The sequence below is a fragment of the Pleurodeles waltl genome, chromosome 7 (assembly GCF_031143425.1).
Source record: "Pleurodeles waltl isolate 20211129_DDA chromosome 7, aPleWal1.hap1.20221129, whole genome shotgun sequence".
Taxonomy (NCBI): Eukaryota; Metazoa; Chordata; class Amphibia; order Caudata; family Salamandridae; genus Pleurodeles; species Pleurodeles waltl.
The window spans coordinates 861,273,862-861,292,297 of NC_090446.1; the positions used below are offsets into that span (position 1 = coordinate 861,273,862).

Genomic DNA, 18,436 nt, shown 5'->3' on the forward strand with positions numbered 1-18,436 from the left:
CCCATTGGGGTCATTGAGGAGGTTACACTTGACGGCCTGGAAGTTGAACGACGGGGATTGACGGGTCTGGGGGTGCCTGTGGCTTTGAGTTCTACCTTACTGGCTTCAAGGAGACGTTCCACTTTACTTTCTTATGGTAGACAGTGGAAGGTGTTTTCGTCATGGTGCTTAAGTCGTGAGTTGGATCCTACCTCCGCTTCTATCTTTGAGGTGATGCAGTTCCTGCAAGACGGTGCTCATTTAGGGTTGTCAGTGGCATCTCTTCGGGTACAGTGGGCGGCTATTCAGGCTTTCAGAGGACCATGGCGTAATCTTCAGGATGAAGGGCGCTTGATGCCTAGATTTTTTTCAAGGGCTTATTAATTTATTTCCTCGCCCGGTACGTTCTTTTCCTTCATGGGATCTTTCCTTGGTTTTGGATGTGTTGACGGATGCCCCTTTTGAACCATTGGGGGACTGTGATTTGCGCCATCTATCTTTAAAAACGTTCTTTTTGGTAGCCATTACTTCGGCTCGTCGGTTAGGGGAATTGGGGGCATTGGCTTGTTCCTTTCCTTTTTGTAAGATTTTTCCCGATAGGGTGGTTCTGGTTCCGGTGCCTTCCTTTATTCCAAAAGTCAATTCTTCGTTCCATTCGCGGCAGGAGGTCATCCTTCCTTCATTTTGTCCAAATCCCTCCTCAAGGGAGGAGGTCCGGTTGCATTCGTTGGATGTACGCAGGGTTTTGTTGGAGTATCTGCGGGTGGTGGCACCTTTTCGTAAGGGGGATTCGCTGTTTGTTAATTTTGGTCCGGCACGCAAAGGTGAGAAACCTTCCACGGCTTCCTTGAGTCGGTGGGTAAGATCTTTAATTCTGTTGGCCTATTCCTTGAAAGAGGTGGTTCCTCCTCAAGGGATTCAGGGGAGATCTACCAGAGGCATGGCGGCTACGGTGGCGGAGCTTCAGGGGACTTCTGTGGTGAAAATTTGCAGGGCCGCCACTTGGGCTTCTCCTTCGACGTTTGTGCGTCATTACAGGCTGTCAGACTTGGGTAGTTTGGAGTCGGTGTTAGGTCACCGGGTCTTATGCTCTATGAGATAATATTTGGGGTGATCTTGGTGCAGGATATTAAATAAAGGTCTTGCAACTCGATGTCCGTCTCCTGTGTGTTTTCTTGCTATGTCTCATTGGTGAAAAGGAAGGCGATGGAGGGACCGGAGGTAATGCTTCCATTTTCTTACGATAATGGCATTACTCCTAGTCCTACTCCCTCGCCTTCCTTTTCCGTTCCTTCCCACCCTCCCGGTACGGACTGTCCGAGTTGCAGCTTGGGCTTGGTTTTTGTACAGGAGGGGATAAGGGTGGGGGGGGTTTTAAAAGGGAAAGGGAGGGTCTAGGGGGGAGGCGGGAGGCCTCATTGGTGAAAAGGAAGGCGAGGGAGTAGGACTAGGAGTAATGCCATTATCGTAAGAAAATGGAAGCAGGTTAGCTGTCTGAAATGTGTTTTCCACAGGCAAGACAGAGAACACAGGCAAGAGTCTACCATTAAAAGCTGCGTAGTTGAAGAGTCAATGGTTCATTTCAAAACGTTTTTCCCCATCTTGTTTTCACGCAAATTCCCCCCAAAAATGTTCACATGTACAAATATGAAGGATGTGCATATTTTGGTGGTCGGAACTGCATCTTACATAATCAAAAGATCTGTAGCTCTGTCCGAGTAAAGGCGGTGTGATAAGTTCAGACAGGTGTACATCCCTTACCAACAGAGGTGATCAAATATACGGGCCTGGCATAGTCCCCGTTCCCTCATGGTACAGGGTTTTTGGAGTTGAAGGCATAATGCAGACAGGGCACATGTATGTCTCCTGTCCGTCTGGTATTCCCTCCGCCCTTCCCCCCCCTGAGCACAAGCATACTTTACTCATGTGGAGCACAGTTCACAAATGTGCCACACAAGAACCTTAGGGGTGGTTTTACAATTGTGCCCATAATGTGGCTGCAGGAATGTAACCAGGTTTATTTCCTTTGATGCGCCCCTTAAGCCGGTGTGGGCCAATTGCTTAACTATTTCTGAAGTGCAAACCAGTAAAAGGTAACACAGAATTGATGCTACTGCCCTGACCAAGGACGCTTGCCACGTTAGTCAATTAGCAACTAACTCCTCGCTAACATGCAACCGCCTATTTGTAAATCGAACCCAAATTATTAAAAAAGAGAGTCCTCCACAGTCCCAGACAAAGCACAGTTCTGAAAATGTAATCAAGCTAGAAATTCGAGGAACGGATAATCAGGGGACTGACAGATTGACTGGGGCTGCTGGTCCTTATCTGCCATGATTATTTATCCTTTTCGCCAAATAACCTCCTTCCTAGAACATTGTAAGCTGCACACAATATAGCCTTTAGGTCTGCAGACAGCAGGAACAAAAGGACTATTAAATCTGGAAGGTTGATGGATGCTGCATATACCACGCGATAGCTAGCAAATGTAAACATTATTTCCCTTTGTGTTGTTCATTTATTTATAAAGCTCTTGCAATAGCCAGTGCACTCAAATCCTCTGCCTTTTATTAAAAGTTTAATGTATATGTAAATGAGCTGTATGTGTTGGAATTATGTAAATTGAAAAATAATGCATTTTTCCAATACCCGTTAACCTGAAATACTGTCACTTCCTGCGAGCCTGATTTCTCGCAATCACAATTCATGGAAAGCAAGTCGTGGAGATCATTCATGCTAATTGTACTTTTTTCTTAGAGCCGTCATAATTCTCAATAACGCACATGAGCCTACCTGTACTCATGATCCTGGGCGCAAATAGTTTGTTTATAGCAAACAGACCAATCCCAAGGAGGGTTGAAGTGTGGCAGGGCTTCTATCATTTGTTTTTCACATTTACATAATGTGTGTATCTGAGGCCTGTGATCATGTGCAGAACCTTAGATTTGGCTTAGCTCAGTAATAAGGAGTCAAAATTCAGAATGCATCTTTTAAAATGATGAACATCACAACGTGTTATACTACAACTTAAGTATAAAACGATTGCGTAGCAGGCTGAAATCATCCCAGATATTTTTGTTTTATACTTATAATTAGTGGACCTTTGTTGTTCACAAACTGATAAAAATGTTTAAATGTGACAAAAGCATATTTTGTTCTGTCTTTTGAGGGGTTGGAAAACGCTGAAATTATTACATGCAAAACAGACACATCAGTTTGGTGAAATTATGGAAGAAATATACTGTTGTTTTCATGTAGCTCATCGTTTTAAGTGAATAAATACTTCATATGTGACTTCCAGTTTTTACCTCGCTTTATATTGATAATATTTTGAAATTCGGTAAAGGATTTAAAATGTTGGTAAAACAATGTACTAACAGGAAGGTCCGAGTCCAGTTACGAGGGAAACCTCTTTTCTTTGAACAGAAAACAGCAAGTTCCTAATGTCATTTTTTTATTGAATAAGAAAGCACTTTGCTTGAACCCTTCTCCAGTTGAATTGTGTCATGCTTTTCTTCTCTCCTCCAACTCCTTGCAGGCCTATGTCAGCCTCCTCTTCTGGTTCCAGTTCTTCTGCGGCTTCACGGGCACAACAATGATCGATTACTGGCAGTTGATTTTCTTCAACCTTTTCTTCACGTCCCTTCCCCCCATTGTGTTCGGAATCCTCGACCGAGACGTGTCTCAAGAAACTCTGATGAGTTTGCCTGAACTTTACAAAAGTGGGCAAAATTCAGAGGTGAGTTTCTTTGCATAAAGATTTTTGTACGTTTGACATACACCCTTCCAGTCACCTCAAAGTATTAAATTGACATTTAGAAGTTGAATTTGTAGTTACCTAGCCCTAAACATTCTAGAAATGTACAAGTGATTAACAATAAAGTACTTGATGATTCAAAAGTAAGTTATTAGAGAACCTTCCCCCGGTAAAGTTGGTGCATTTTGTCCGTCGCATTGGTTTGAATTATTAGACATAGAGATTTAGCTGTTTATTTCCTAGCCTGGGAATACCGAAACACCCTTCATGCTCCACTGGAACCTATGGAAGATCAAATTCTTTAGACAATGGATGCACTAAAATAGAGTAGGCTGATGCATATCTTGCCAGTGACACAGTTTCACAGAAAACCTTTCTGATGTTATGCGCACCACAGGTTGCCTGCGCAACTTTGCTGGCCATTTTAAAGAGAAGCGCTGGCTTGTTTGCAACAAGAGTAGGGACAAATAAACCTTCAGTTTGTCGCACAAAAAACAATCCTTCCCACACATCCTGGACAGTACAGCGGTTTTCTTGGGTGAACCCCTTAGTGGAAATAAGCATTAAATGCTTGCATTTCAACAACTACGTAAGCAACTGTGATGGATCTGCAAGCCACATGAATGCATCAACTAAAGGGCATATTCTGTGGCTTCATTGAGCATTACTATTGGATAATTTACCCATATTTTAGAGGTCAATTTCACCCATGCTGCCACACCAAGCCAGTCAGCTTACCTACAGTTGCACTTGAGATATTAGTGATTACAGGCAATGTAGCTAAAGATATTAGAATGTAGGATTATCTCTTACTTAGTATCTAATTTAAGTCCCAGATTTTCTTGTTTGTGTTCAGTGTCATTAGTTCTGGTTGCCGTTCAGTTTGGGGCATTGAAATGTTATCATCAGACCCACAACGGGCCTCTTTTTCAATCTCTTGTTGGTCCTAAAATGAGACATGTTCATAAATTCATCTTGTTTGTATCGTCCAATGGTTAACTTGGTACTTATCTACCTTCATTGGAAGGTCTGTAATGGTTCATATAATAATACATTTTAATTGTTCATTGTTGATTCTACACAAGGATATTTACTTGCCAAGAAGGAGAAATATTTAACACAAAGGGTTCCTTTCTGTGTCTACTTACCAATATGGATACAATGTAATAGCTAACCAAGACTGCCAATGGTATTTTGACTCCAGAAGCATTCAGGATGTTTATTTTTATTTGTGTTTATGGAAGTAAAGCACACAAACTAGTCATATTAGTTTAATTTCTCTTCTCCCACGTCTAGTGCTACAAGAGTTCCACATTTTGGGTTGCCATTATGGATGCCTTCTACCAGAGCCTTATCTGCTTCTTTGTCCCATATCTTGTAAGTATAGAAATATTTTCCCTCTGTATAACTTACAAAATATATCCACTCTGGTCTAAACCTTTGACCAGGTAGGGAGAGAAAAGTTCAGAAGTCTGCAGTCACTTTCACTTGCAAAATTTGTTCACATGACTGTGTGAGAAAATGGCGCAAACATCTTACATGAAGGATTCAATTTTTTGCCCAGATTGTACAATGGGGCTCCCTTATTTGGTCTGGTCAACTGGTGGAAGTCATTGTTAAATATCTTGGTGAAGATATTGTGTCTTTCCAGTGCCCAGAAACCAAATGTGTTGCATGCAAATAATTGAAGGACTTGGGTATATGATCACTCGTTTATTCAGCCAGCAATCAATGCCTTTGTGAAATTTGTTTATTGTTCCATTTCTCAATTGAAATAGAAATGCTTAGCTTAGAGAGGCATGTCTTCCAGTAAGAACTATTTAATTACTTCAGTATCAATGTGCATCCCGAGCTTTGTGCAGCCGCACCCTTGTTCTTTGGCTTTCCTATGTGCTTTGTTCCTGTGATTCTTTCAGATTAACCAATGTTCCTCTTTGATTTGTTGTCTTACAGGTATACAAGGATTCTGATATTGATATCCTCTCCTTTGGAACTCCAATAAACACCATCTCCCTCTTTACCATTCTGCTTCACTTGGCTATAGATATTAAAACCTGGGTAGGTACTATCATAGAGCCATAGAACCTTGCTTCTCACATTCAGTCACTAACCAATGAGGCTCATTAAAACAGAGCTCTGATGAAGCTTGGAGTCGGCAAATATCTTTTGTTGCTTAGTTATGTGAAAACAAAGGCATGTGTTGCTTTGATTAGTAGATAGTGCTTAGATTCTGGTTAAAATGTGCACCCGATTTAGAGCTCTGTTTTCAGTGGGAGAAGAACTTGACACACTTTTCCTAAACTAATTTCAAGTAAATGTCCTTCTCAGCCAAAGTAGCAAATCACAGACAATTGTGAAGAATTCCTATTTATACCATAGGTATCAAAATGATGCAGTGCCACAGCTGTTTTTTTTAACCAATTGAAAGGATTTAGATGTTTTAAAATTCATGCAGAGTTTATGGTGATATAATGTTGTCTGTATCAGAGAAGACTGATATAGTGGGGTATGTAATCTCTTTTTTTGGAAGTTGTTCCTTTGGGTGTTATGTGGAGTTCAACAAATTTGCCTTGGTGGTAGGGTTGAAGAAAGGAAATTGGACATACAAGGCCAAAGACGAGGCCATCTAAGATTGTTCCTATGTTGCCCAGAGATTTAAATATTCTAAGGAACAGAACAGTGGAAAATGTGTGCACTTTACATGTTCTGAGGAACAGAACAGTGGAAAATGTGTGCACTTGTAACCCACTCTACAGCCGTATACTTATTCCCTCTCCAAACGCTGAGCGTTTTCGTAGAGAAGTATTACTTGAATGACACTCTTTTAAAGTAAATTGAAAATCACTACAGTGTGTTTTTCATTATCATCATGCTCCATTTGGCAACAATCCATATCATAGACAAGCAATACCATATTCCTGTACTCAGACATGATATTGCCAGGATGTTTTTGTTTTTTGTATTGTACAAAACATTTGAAACATTCATTGACAACTCCAATAGAATACAAACAAATTGATGGAGGTTAAATGGTGTATATAGGTCATTTGGTGGTATGAGGAGGAGTGAGGGTCTTATAGCATTTGGGTGGGAAAGATGAGGTTTGGTGCAGCTGGGCCCACTATTGCTTACTACAAACATGATGTGTCTAAATATAACAGCTATCAGATGTTTGAAAAAGAGCAAATGATTGGAAAATTAATTAGGAATGGGTCACATGCATTGCAATCTGATGAGTGCACAAACACTTTTCATCCTTTGTGATCTTGACAGCCAGAGTGATGGGTGTATCAGAATCGGCACTGGTGAGGTTTAGATTGGACATGTTTCATTAGATTTCATGGCAGGCCTTGAGTATCATAAATATGACTTTTAATCTTATGCTGCATTCAATCGGTAGCCAATGGAGTGGCGTCATGGCAATTTTTACTTATGTGTTCCTTCATGTTAGGTCATTTTTTCCACCTCGTTTTGTACCTTTTTTTGCTTTTTTATTTCATTTTTTATATTTATTTTATTTTGGTTACTTTGATAACTGCCTTCATCCAGTAAACACTATAGGATACTCCTGTAATGTCACGCCCAACCTTTAGACACAGATAGATCTGAACTGTCATTTGCCTACATCTACAGGTTGTGATGCTCAGTGGACTTTCCAAGAGATGCATGTGTGTATATAGAAAAAGAGTGGTGACATGGATGATCCCTTTAGTGTCTTGCAGGTATCAATTTTTGCTGAACAATTAGAAAATCCTACCATGCATTGATGGTGTAGATGAAGTAGTGTTCCCACTCAAGGTTCAATGGAAGTCAGTAGGACATAAATGGCTATGACCCCTAGTCTACGATTATTATTCTCTTTTGTGGTACATACACATTTCTAAAGAGAACAATATGGTGATTAGTTTCTTTGTGACACTATACAAGGATAATTTGGTAATAAATTGAGTTGGATTAGCTTGTTATATGTGAGGTGTGAGATGGAAAAGCGACCAGTGAGACGGAGTCTTCAGAACTACAATATTTTTACTTTGCAGCTGTTTTTGACTCAGTTTTCATGTTCAGATCCAACTATCCTACTTTTTCTAATCAAGCAAAATATGTCTTATTTTAACATTTAACTATTTTAAAACGTTTCTGGTACCTCTCGCATCTCATTGTCCTTAATGGACTGTAGGGGACAAAACCTATCAAAAGGGATGATTGTGCCAAACACAGACCCAGCTGTTGTGTATTTTTAAAATGATAGTTGACTTAAACATATTTTTATCAAACTTGTCAAATGATGTGGAATCGAAACTAGGCCCTCATTTAGGGGCCATGTAGTATACAACTGAATGGAAAGGTGCTAATGATCTGTTGTACATGGAGTCCAAGGCAGGGTGCTTTTTCTTCAGTATGATTCAACATATTTTGAAGCACAATATTAACAATGGTGTTCTTTCTGCTTTACAGACATGGTTCCATTGGGTCAGCATTGTTGGCAGCATTGTGGCCTATTTTGTTGTCTCATTGGGCTACAGCGGGATCTGCGTACTCTGCAACAGCCCTTCACCATATTGGCTCATGGAGGTGCAGATGTCTCAAGCCACATTTTATATTGTGTGTATAATCACACCGGTTATCGCTCTTCTGCCAAGGTTAGTATACTTTACATGATTTCTTTTGTCCTGGCCTGTGATACCATGATTGTCTGTTTTTTGGACAGTTGACTGATGGGCTCGTAGACTAAGCATGATATAGCCTTTCAAGAGTTTATAGATGCTTCTGTAGAACGAAATTGATTGTCCCTCAAGATGGGTATATGCCATTGTGTGCAAGTACTTGAACCACGGTTTCACGTAAAATAAATCAAAACTGATGAATGCTAACTATAAACGCAAATATTCACCTTTGTAAAATCCAGCTAGACTCGCATCACACAAATTTCAAGATTGGATTAATGACCTATTCTAACGTCAGTCCTACAGCATATGCTTGATAATGTGCTTACATGCAGACAAAAATTTTGTAGGGTGACTTCCAGGTATTATACTAATTTTGGTGGTCTGGGACTTAGTCTGTTTTGTAGTGTTTATTTCACATGCTACCTTGCTGCACTGCTTCTTAGGCTAAATCCATCTTCAACCACTAGCTCACACCTCCTGCCATCTGGATGCCTGACAGCGCTGCCAAGGCAACCCCTAGCAGAACCAAGTATCGATATGGCATCCCACAGAGTTCTTTCAGTCTAGTGTGCGCATTTTAAAAATAGCAAATTCAGATCATACATGCATAGTGTAATCCAAACCTGCAATTTATACAGGAGTGTGCTGAGCAGGTATTGCAGCTGTCCAGAATGGAATTATTTGTTGTGCCGTGTATAAAGGCAATCCTGAAGGGTTTTGCCTTTTTTTCAGTTTTCCGATCAGGACTGTTTCCAACTTAATCTTCGATCTGATATTGACAATATGCAACTCTTCAATGCCTGCTTTCTGATGTAAGAGCATTCTCCGCAGGGGAATTTAATGTATCTATCCTTGTATGGATTTAGTGAATGTGACTGATTAGAAGTTGAGTTAAGAGGATGATTATTTAACTTATCATGCTTTGGGGCTATTAGCTCTGCTATTTCATTGGAAATTTACCATCATTCTCCCAATAAATGTTCACTTAAAATTGGCTAAGACCTCCGCGAATGCTTCAGCAGAGGTCCACAGCGTAAGACTGAACATTCAACAAGCAGGAATCATCTGAAAACCTATTCTGCTCGATTATCCTCCTTTGCCTTCCTTTTCTTTCAGCTTTTGTAGCACCCTGGCATCTATATATTTAATGGGGCTTGTCTTTCCATCTTCTATACACCTCTGTTGATTGGCCAAATTCCATTATTTGTCAAACCCCCTCATGTTTGGTCATACAGGAATGTGATTTGGTAATGTGGAAAATGAAAAAAGATGAAACTCTACCCTTTCCCCCAAGTGTTTATTGACAGCTTGTCAGAACTTCAACTTGTTTATGTGAAAGTAATGGAGTAAATGTTTGAAAATAAACTGTGGATCAGCGAGCCTGGTGTCTTATAGAAACTCACTACTTCTTGTTGCCTCTTGCCAGGTACTACATCAAGGCACTAAAAGGTCATTTCCGACTGTCCCCCATTCGCAAGGCCCAACAACTGGACAAGCTCAGTGAGGCTAAGCGGGAGCAGGAGATCAAAGCCTGGAGACAGCAGAGCCAAAATACTGCCACTTTGACTGGAGAACCATCGGATTGGGAGTTGGGTCCCGGGATTTCAGGAAGAACTAATGTGCTCCCCACTATCCATGAGAAGAGGTTCCCTGGCGGCACATATATCCTGAAGCCCGAGGATGACAACTGCAACTCTATCAATTTCTATGTGGAAGAGGCTTCTGAGGGTATTGCCTCCAGATCATCTAGGCCTTCTCAGACACTGCACGGGATGATGGTGCCTGAGAGGAGTAGAACTGCCCGTGGTCAGGATGGAGTTTTGACTAGTGAAACAGAGGAGTTTACAAGAGCTAATCATAGAAGATCTATCAGTGTGGTCACTGTGTGAAACGATGGTTAATACTCACTTGGGTCTAGAGAGGCCTAGGAAAACTTACATTCCATCCAGACCAACAGTGCCTTACATCCCATATTGGGATACCTCTACACAGTTGGAATGGAAGGGCACCACCAACTCTCCTTGTTTTTAGCTGTGAAATATTAAACACAAACTCACGATGGTCCTGTGAAGGAATTATGAATGTGCAATATGTGAAATTTCGAGGAGATTTTTTAAACAAGCTGCAACACCAGTGGCTTACAGATTCACCTGCCTCCCCATTGTGCCAGCTGTATGAATTTTGCTAAGCTAGGAGATGGCCACTGCTTACAGTCCAAAGCAATCATCTATTGGCATGGCTAGGGTTATCATTGTTCTTCAGAATTGCTTCTCCAGAGTGAGAGGCATCTTAGGACATGTTTGCGAGTCAGCTGACATGCATTACTGGTGCCTCTCACGAGACTTCATTATTAAAAAACTGGGTACTCAACACCTTGTGGGTGATACTAGCAACTGGGTGAGGATTTTCTTATGTCATTTCGGAGGCTGAATGATACTGAAAGAGAATGCCATATAAAAACCATACAGGGTATCATTGAGCTTATCTTCTGCGTGCTCCTTCTAAGTTTATTTGTGTCACACATATGTATGCATCACTGTCTGTGAAATGTGAAAGATTTGATGCCTAGTCATCACATTTAGTAATGATGTGCCACAGGCACGAAGTTTTACAAATGTCAAGAAGAAAATGGCAGGAAGAGAGTGCCAACCATGTTAGATGGTGATGTCCAGGTATACTCAATCAGAGCAAATGGCCACCTCATCTCACCACGGGCCCTGGCGTTGTTCAGTACTCTCATTTAAGAATCTGATGCTCAAGAAGTACCTCAATGCAACTCAAACTAATGTGTTGTTTTTTCTCACTCTGTACTGAATCTTGTTTGTGAAATAATTATTTTTTTAACTGTATTTTTTATGAGTCATGTTATCCAGGATTAATAATGTCCCAGTGTGGTGCAGAGATGGTTTTAGAGTGTGGCTCTCTAGTTTGTTAGTAGAGAGTTCCCATGCTTAGCCTCTTATTCTAGGTTTACATGGCCACCAGAACTCTGCGCTTGACCCCTTTTGACTTAACTTTATTTATTTAAAAAATATTTCAATGAGATGTAAAGTTCATATCACTGTATCAAATGAAGTAGCACTTCAGTAGGAAAGGGCCCAGGAAACATAGACCCTTAACTGTATCGCATTATCATGTACTTCCATTCTGCTCCTTTTACACAGCTTTTCGAAGTGTGCATGGTATTGTGACTAAGTTGAAAGATACTCAAAATAACATGAAGCAGCAAAACGTGAGAGCAATCGAGGTCCCTAACTCTTCTCACCATACATATTTCTTTCAATATATTAAATCCTTTTTGGGAGGTTATGCTGTGTGATGTCCTATGATCTGAGGATCTCAACCCCAGATGGAAAGTATGCACATCAACACAAACTGGGCAAGAAAGAAATGTAGTTTCCGAACTACAGCATTTTAAGTCCAACATGCTGCTCTCCACCATATACTGGGTACCAACACCGTACCTAAACAGCCAAAACCATTTACACATGCTGTAGCCTTCTGCTCATGATTGTCACCTTTGCAGTTGAATACTCAGGTTATTGAGTCGAACTACAGCTACATTGCCTCTAATAGGCCCCCTGTTCAGAAATAGTCTGTCACAGTAAGCTACACCTAGGAACGGCAAACTTGCACACAATTGTACTTAAATAGAAAAACATCTAACGCAAAAAATGTTGAGGACACATTCCAGAATTTTTTTTTAAATTTTTTTTTTTTCTTAACAGTACGGTCTTCCTTAAAAAAAAATCCGGGGCTGCTCTCTACTTCCATAGACACCTCGACGTGAACCTCACACTTTGGAAAGTTAGCCTCACTCGTATAGGCCACCAGGACGATAGATTGCATATGAATCTTGCACCTAAGAAAATGTAAAATGGCTTTGTAAAATTACTATTTTCGTCTAAACTGAGGCTTTCAAATGACCCATTTTGCTAAACATTTATACATCAGCGAATATCCTTTGGAGGCCAATTGGCGAAAAGTAGGAATGTGAAATATTTCTGCAGCATCTTGGATACTGTGCGTAATGCTTCATGAGCACAAATTGAAGCTTATTTTTTGTCATTATCACATTCACCATGAAGGTGGATGGTATATTTTTATTTTTTGCTGGCTTCTACTTTGTCTTTTGGGAGACATGGCTTTCTTTTTGTCATCAAACAATGGGAAGGATGCATTTCTTCTAACTGTTACCAGTTTTTCATTCAAACAACACCGTATTTCTATATTTCCATTTCCCTTTCTCCCATAGATCATTAATGATCTCAGATGGTGTAAAAAGCCACACTGGTGAGATGGAGAAGAGATGTGGCAATGTCATGTCAAAGAGAAATTAAGGGGGAAAATGTAAACAAATAAGTTTTAATAAATAAAAAAAATGTTCACAATCAAAGTAAACGTTTACCCCAGGTAGTGTTATATTACAAGAGATAAACCGTAGCGTATACTAAATTTGGAAACACATTTTCTTGCTTCTTTTGTTATATGTATATGGTGCCTTTTTTCAGTCAGGCAACAAATGTAACCAAGTTACACCTGCACCTGACCTCAAAAGGTTTTTTTGCTGTGTACTTCTCTCACAACAGACTGTAAAAGCTGTCCTCGAAAAGAACATTCTGTGCCAAACGGGGGGCGCTTTAATTTAAATAAAAACATGGTGTCTTCCACAAACGTGTTTTCTACCCTGAAAAAGGAAGCACTGGCTTCCTCTATGCTGCTAAGCTTCACCTATGAGTGTCTGTAATTAAGCACAGGTATTTTCCCCATTACTTAGGAGCATTACGGATCAACATCCTCCCTTCCTCTTCCGACATGGCTCTCGGTTTTTTTTCTTAATAAAGTGGGTGTTAATACCATGCTTCATTTATTAATATCGCATATGTGCTGCCCCTGGAGGCTCTCTTGCATCTGAATAAAATTTAAAACCTGTTTTTATGTGGGGAGGGGAGCCCAAAAAGATAAAAGTGCCAATTTGCTTTTGTCCCCTACAGAACCTGTTACTATCTTTAATGCGAACTTTTCTTGGTGCTCTCGAGAATCAAAATGTTCAGTTTACACTAATCGACAAACAATGTGACTCAAGGAGATTCTTAACTATGCAAGACTTTAATGTAACTTATTTATTTTATTGGAGAGGCGATTGTTATTTGTATAGTAATGTGATTAATATTTTTTCATTCTTTTTTTGTCTGTTTTGTCTACCTTTATTGCCAGGCACAAGCAACTTTTTGTACATTTCTTTTAGTAACGATAAACGTGCTAGACCAAATAAAAGTGTTTTTTAAATATGCTTCACTTCCGTGGTTTCAGATATTTTACCTACATCCGTGCTGCAGTTCTTTCTCCAAGTGATTATTGGTTGCATGAGAGAATGCTAAACTTTGGTGACTGCACCTTACATACTGATCCTCCGTAGGTGCTATGTTTACTGTACTTGATTGCGTTTGAATGTACTGTACTTCCTTGAACAGTAAACAGTTGGTGCAAACAAATAAGCACTAAGTTTTTGTTTGCTTATCTTTTAGTTCACTTACATTGTTTTACAGACAACAGGATGATTAGCATCTAGAGCAGTGATAAAGTAAACGACTGTATTTAATTGTCACCATTAGCATCACTATTGCCCAAGGTCATCAGTAGTGTTGAATGTCCCAAAATGATTTAGGGCAAGTGGTTTTTATCATACGACTGCACACAATAGAAAGGCATAGATCTCTTACCCTTGACAGTACTAAAGATAGTTTCTCAGTGCATGATCTCTTGAAGGTATATTTGCATTGCTAAATCTCCAGATCACTTGGCCCACAAATAACACAAAACACACAAAAGGTGATGGGAGAATGCTTGCAGTTAGTCTAGCTACTGGCATTTGCATGGAGTAGCATTCTAGCTTATCATTCAGTTGCCCACCATGCCACCTCAGACTGGACCCACAGATATGCCAGTCAGTCTTGATCCTGCTCAAATAGGAACACTCTTGCCCAAACTGCCAGACCAGGTCCTCCCTGAACAGGAACAAAAGCAACCCAATACCACTTTCACCCTGATTGGGGCTTTTCAGTGGAGTGTAGCTTGGTTCCAGTGGCACAGTGAGCATGGGAAACAGAGAGCCTGATTCAGAGTTTGGCAGATGGGAATACTCCATCACAAATTCAATGGATATCCCGCCGTATTAAGATCACATTATAGCCAATGAGATTGTAACAAGGTGGACAGGCTATTCGTCACATTTGTGAAAGAGTAACCTGTCACACAATTACACAGCAAAGGATAGGGGAGAGGAGAGGATATGGCTTGCAAACGCACACACTCTTGAGTGCTAAATCTTTTAAAAAAATAAATAAATAAAAGCACTGCCGTAAGCACACAATTAGTTGAAGGACACTGGCTGCCAAGAGGAAGCAGTACTTGGTCCATGCTCCAGAGAAGGGACGAGCACACGAAGCGAAAGTCAAACGGGCACAAGCTAACCACTGAAAAGCAAGGAAATGAGTGATGATGAAGCCAAGCAATGGTAAGTATTGTGCTTGCCCTAAGCCTCTTTTATGGGAACAAAATGTCTCACAAGTGACAGCACATGAGCTGTCTCAGGTAAGACCTAAAAAACAGAGAAAGAGTGTCTGTTTACAGCATGAAAAATAACAAAATAGAAAAACAAAATCCCTCAGCCAGAGGGGAAGTTTCTATGAGGGCAGATGATTTTCTGGCTTAAAGACTGATCTCGCTTTCCCACCAGGAGCACATGCGAACTTGTACCTTGAGTATCAAACTCACCTATAACTTTGCTCTTTCTGCACCGAGAGAGACTTTCCAATTTGCTGTGTTTCCCCCCATCCCCAACACCCTGAGAAGCAACACAAACCTGCCCAACTCCTACCTCCAAGATGCACTGAAATAGCTCACCCGTCTCCTGGTCTCTTCCTGCACTGACATCCTGACCAAACTTCCTTTGTTTGCCTCTATCCTGTCCCAGAGAGGCCCTACACAACTGCTTGTTCTCTCCTTCCTCCCGGAGCACCAAACAGGTACCTCCATACCTTCATGTCCAGCCCAAGATTCTCAGACAATACGCAATTCTGTGCGATTGAGGTGGGAGAGTTGAAACAGCCCATAGCAGGACTTGAGAAAAGAGTGCTAGCTGAATGTAAGTTTAAAGACAATGTCTTGTATTTGTCCGTGTGTGCATGCAAGGCCATGGATAAGCTTTACGTCCATTGCCCAGCACCTGCCCCTTGTTAACTGCTGGAACTGACATATTGGTGAACCCTGGTAAAATGGTGGTGCAGGAATAATGGTGTTATTTATTTGCAATGTGTGCTCATCCAAGGCATGAGGACACCATGAAAGTCACCAAGTTAAGTATGACTCTATGGCTGCCACAGCAGCCTAGCTGAAAAGTCAGGCAAACAGTGGTTCCACTGGAGGAAGCCATAAGCCTAGGCTCCCTTTAATCACAAAATCAACCTATACAGAAATATCAAAATGGGTTTCAATTTCAGTTATGCTTACAGATTGGTAAAAAAACGCTTTCAATATTTTTACATGAAAGAGGTGTTCCAGTAATCAGCGTAGTGAATGTGTTATAGGTGAGTATATGTGTAATCATAAAACAAGAACAAGACAATGCAGATTGTTCTGTAATGCAATTTTTAGAATTGTACCATCATGTTCAGTAGAATCCTGGCGAAAAACAATGTCAATCTGCCTGTCATAGTGTTGATGTTTCGAAATCCGCCCCCCCTTCCCCCCCCCCGGGCAAATTTTGAGGAGTCTTCATCAGGACTGAATGTAAGAAGCACCTATAGAGGCAAGCGAGTGAAAACCTCAATCAGGAATATGGCCCTGCCATCAGTGTGTGCTCAAACAGTACATACTGAGCATATCACTTAACATACAAAAATATATTTTGTGCAGAAGGTGTTTGGCTTCAAAACCTTCCTATGTGTGTATCTACGGGGTAAAAAGAAGACGGAATTGTTTAATTGGCAATCCTGCCCCGTGAAGTAGTACCCCCACCCTTCTTAAACGTATGCAAATGACCCAGAAAGTGAACAAAGTTAGTCATGGTTTTAAATCTCTCTTAAACATCATAGGATATTGAGGCGGTAAGAAGATGACCAAACCCTTAATTTAATTGGCGACCATTCCCTGCACATTCATTCCCCAACCTTTCCTTTCTCATATTACAATGGGCTTAAAAATGTATTTAGGAGTAACTGGGCGAGCCGTGATTTCTCATGGTTTTTCACCCCCGCTCCCCCAAATGTCGTAACGTAAACTGTGTCCATTAATGGGTACACAAGGAAACGAGGACAAATCCCTTTAAAAGGAAATTAAGGCAACAACACAGACGAATTGGTTGGCACACATATTCCCTAAACGTAATCAATAACAAGTCGCATAATTTATAGCAAAAGCGTGTTACATTGATAAAAGTCACCACTCACTGCCAATAATTGTAATCACGTAGAAAATCGCTCTCTTCCATTCCAGAAAAAGCACTGTCATGCTGGTCGGTTGCTGATCTGTAAACATGAAATTGCAGAAACAAATTAGCAAAAAGAAAGTCCGCCGTGTACAGGAAACCCTCCGGCCTCAAGCTGAATGAAAAGGAACTTACTCTGGCCTTGCATCTGTGTATCGGGCAGCTTGCAAGACGAAATAGCCACGGGTTCAAGCACTGTATCCCGCTTTAATTGTTACAAAAATACAGGCTGCAAACGGCTTATGAAAAGTTCTAACTCAGTCCTGGTTGAAAACATTGTGGAAGCAACCTTTGAAGAGTTGTGGTACTCGAATATTTGGAGACTACATTTGACAGAAGAAATACTATCTCCTGTCTTTATGTGAAAATGCGATGTACAAGGCTGCACAAGAGTACCTGGATTCTTGCTGAATGTCATGTTGCTTATTGTGGAATATAGATTTCGCTCAATGAAATAGTAAATATGTCTCAGCACACATACATGTTAAATATGAGTAACATCCAATAAAACCATGGGGCCTGAAACTAAACAAAATATAAACCCAATCAAACCCTCAGGCATGAATGGGCCCATTTGAAACTCAACTGTAGAGTGTCGTGCATCATAAATGTTTACAGTATAGCCGTGATGCAAATAAACATGTATATTTGACACCAAAGCCCAAAAGAAACTAAACCGCAAACAAAAACACCTCACTATAGTTAGAATAGAAAAGATATAATATCGGACCCACTCGATCGATCCACTGAAGCTCTTCCTTATCAACAAATTGAAGATGTCTCCTACTCTCCAACAGTTGCCAGCAAGTTTCCTCAGTTGTGTGCCCCAGTTCTTGAAAATGGTCTGCAGGGGGAGCACCTGTGACTGTGCAATTAATGAAGCTTGTATGTTGCAGGATCCGACTCTTGACCATGTAGGTGGCATGACGGATGTAGATAAAGTCACAGGGGCATCAGATGGCATAAGTCACATTTCACGAATTGCGCTTAGTAAACCTTTTCAAATTAATTTTTAAATTTCCATGACAGAAGGTTTTTGGGTTATTGGTATATTTGCAGGCTAGACATCTCCCATGTTTCTGGTGATCTACCAAGAGGTAAACCGCACTGTGAAGTTGGTGTGGTTTAAGCTCTCTTGGGCAAAGCTGTCATGACAATGTTATACTTCAATTTGCACCCCTTAAAAAAGAAAATAGTGGCTTGTCTGTGCAGGATAACTGATCTTTTACTAAGTCTCAATGTTTTAGGGCATATTTTAATGTCATTGTGCTGAATGTGCTGGCACACATTAGGTGAGATAAGTCTTCTTCCCATACTCTGGGTCCTAGGAGTACCTTTCTTGGATTAAACCATAATCTCTTGCATGACCACCCTTATGTGGTGAAGCTCGTTCTATTAGTCTTGATCCTAAGATGTCTGATTCTTTGAAAAAATCCTGGCCAAATGGAAGGTTACCTTTAAGACCTCTGGGGTGGGGACTTTGATACTGCAGTAGATAGCGTCTCACTGTAGGCTTCTTGTTGAATGATGTAAAATCTTGCCTTC

General features: G+C 40.7%; 1 protein-coding gene across 3 annotated transcripts in view; it reads left to right on the forward strand.

The window, feature by feature from the left end:
- The window catches only part of ATP10B (ATPase phospholipid transporting 10B (putative)), a 428,501-nt gene extending 414,800 nt beyond the window's left edge, over positions 1 to 13,701 (forward strand). For all 3 annotated transcript variants that reach the window (XM_069199372.1, XM_069199373.1, XM_069199374.1), the window contains 5 exons: positions 3,518 to 3,718; positions 5,033 to 5,113; positions 5,690 to 5,794; positions 8,192 to 8,376; positions 9,830 to 13,701. In XM_069199372.1, coding sequence (XP_069055473.1) covers positions 3,518 to 3,718; positions 5,033 to 5,113; positions 5,690 to 5,794; positions 8,192 to 8,376; positions 9,830 to 10,292 — 1,035 coding nt within the window. In that variant the 3' untranslated portion in view covers positions 10,293 to 13,701. The remainder of the gene's footprint in view (positions 1 to 3,517; positions 3,719 to 5,032; positions 5,114 to 5,689; positions 5,795 to 8,191; positions 8,377 to 9,829) is intronic.
- Positions 13,702 to 18,436: the final 4,735 nt, after the last annotated feature.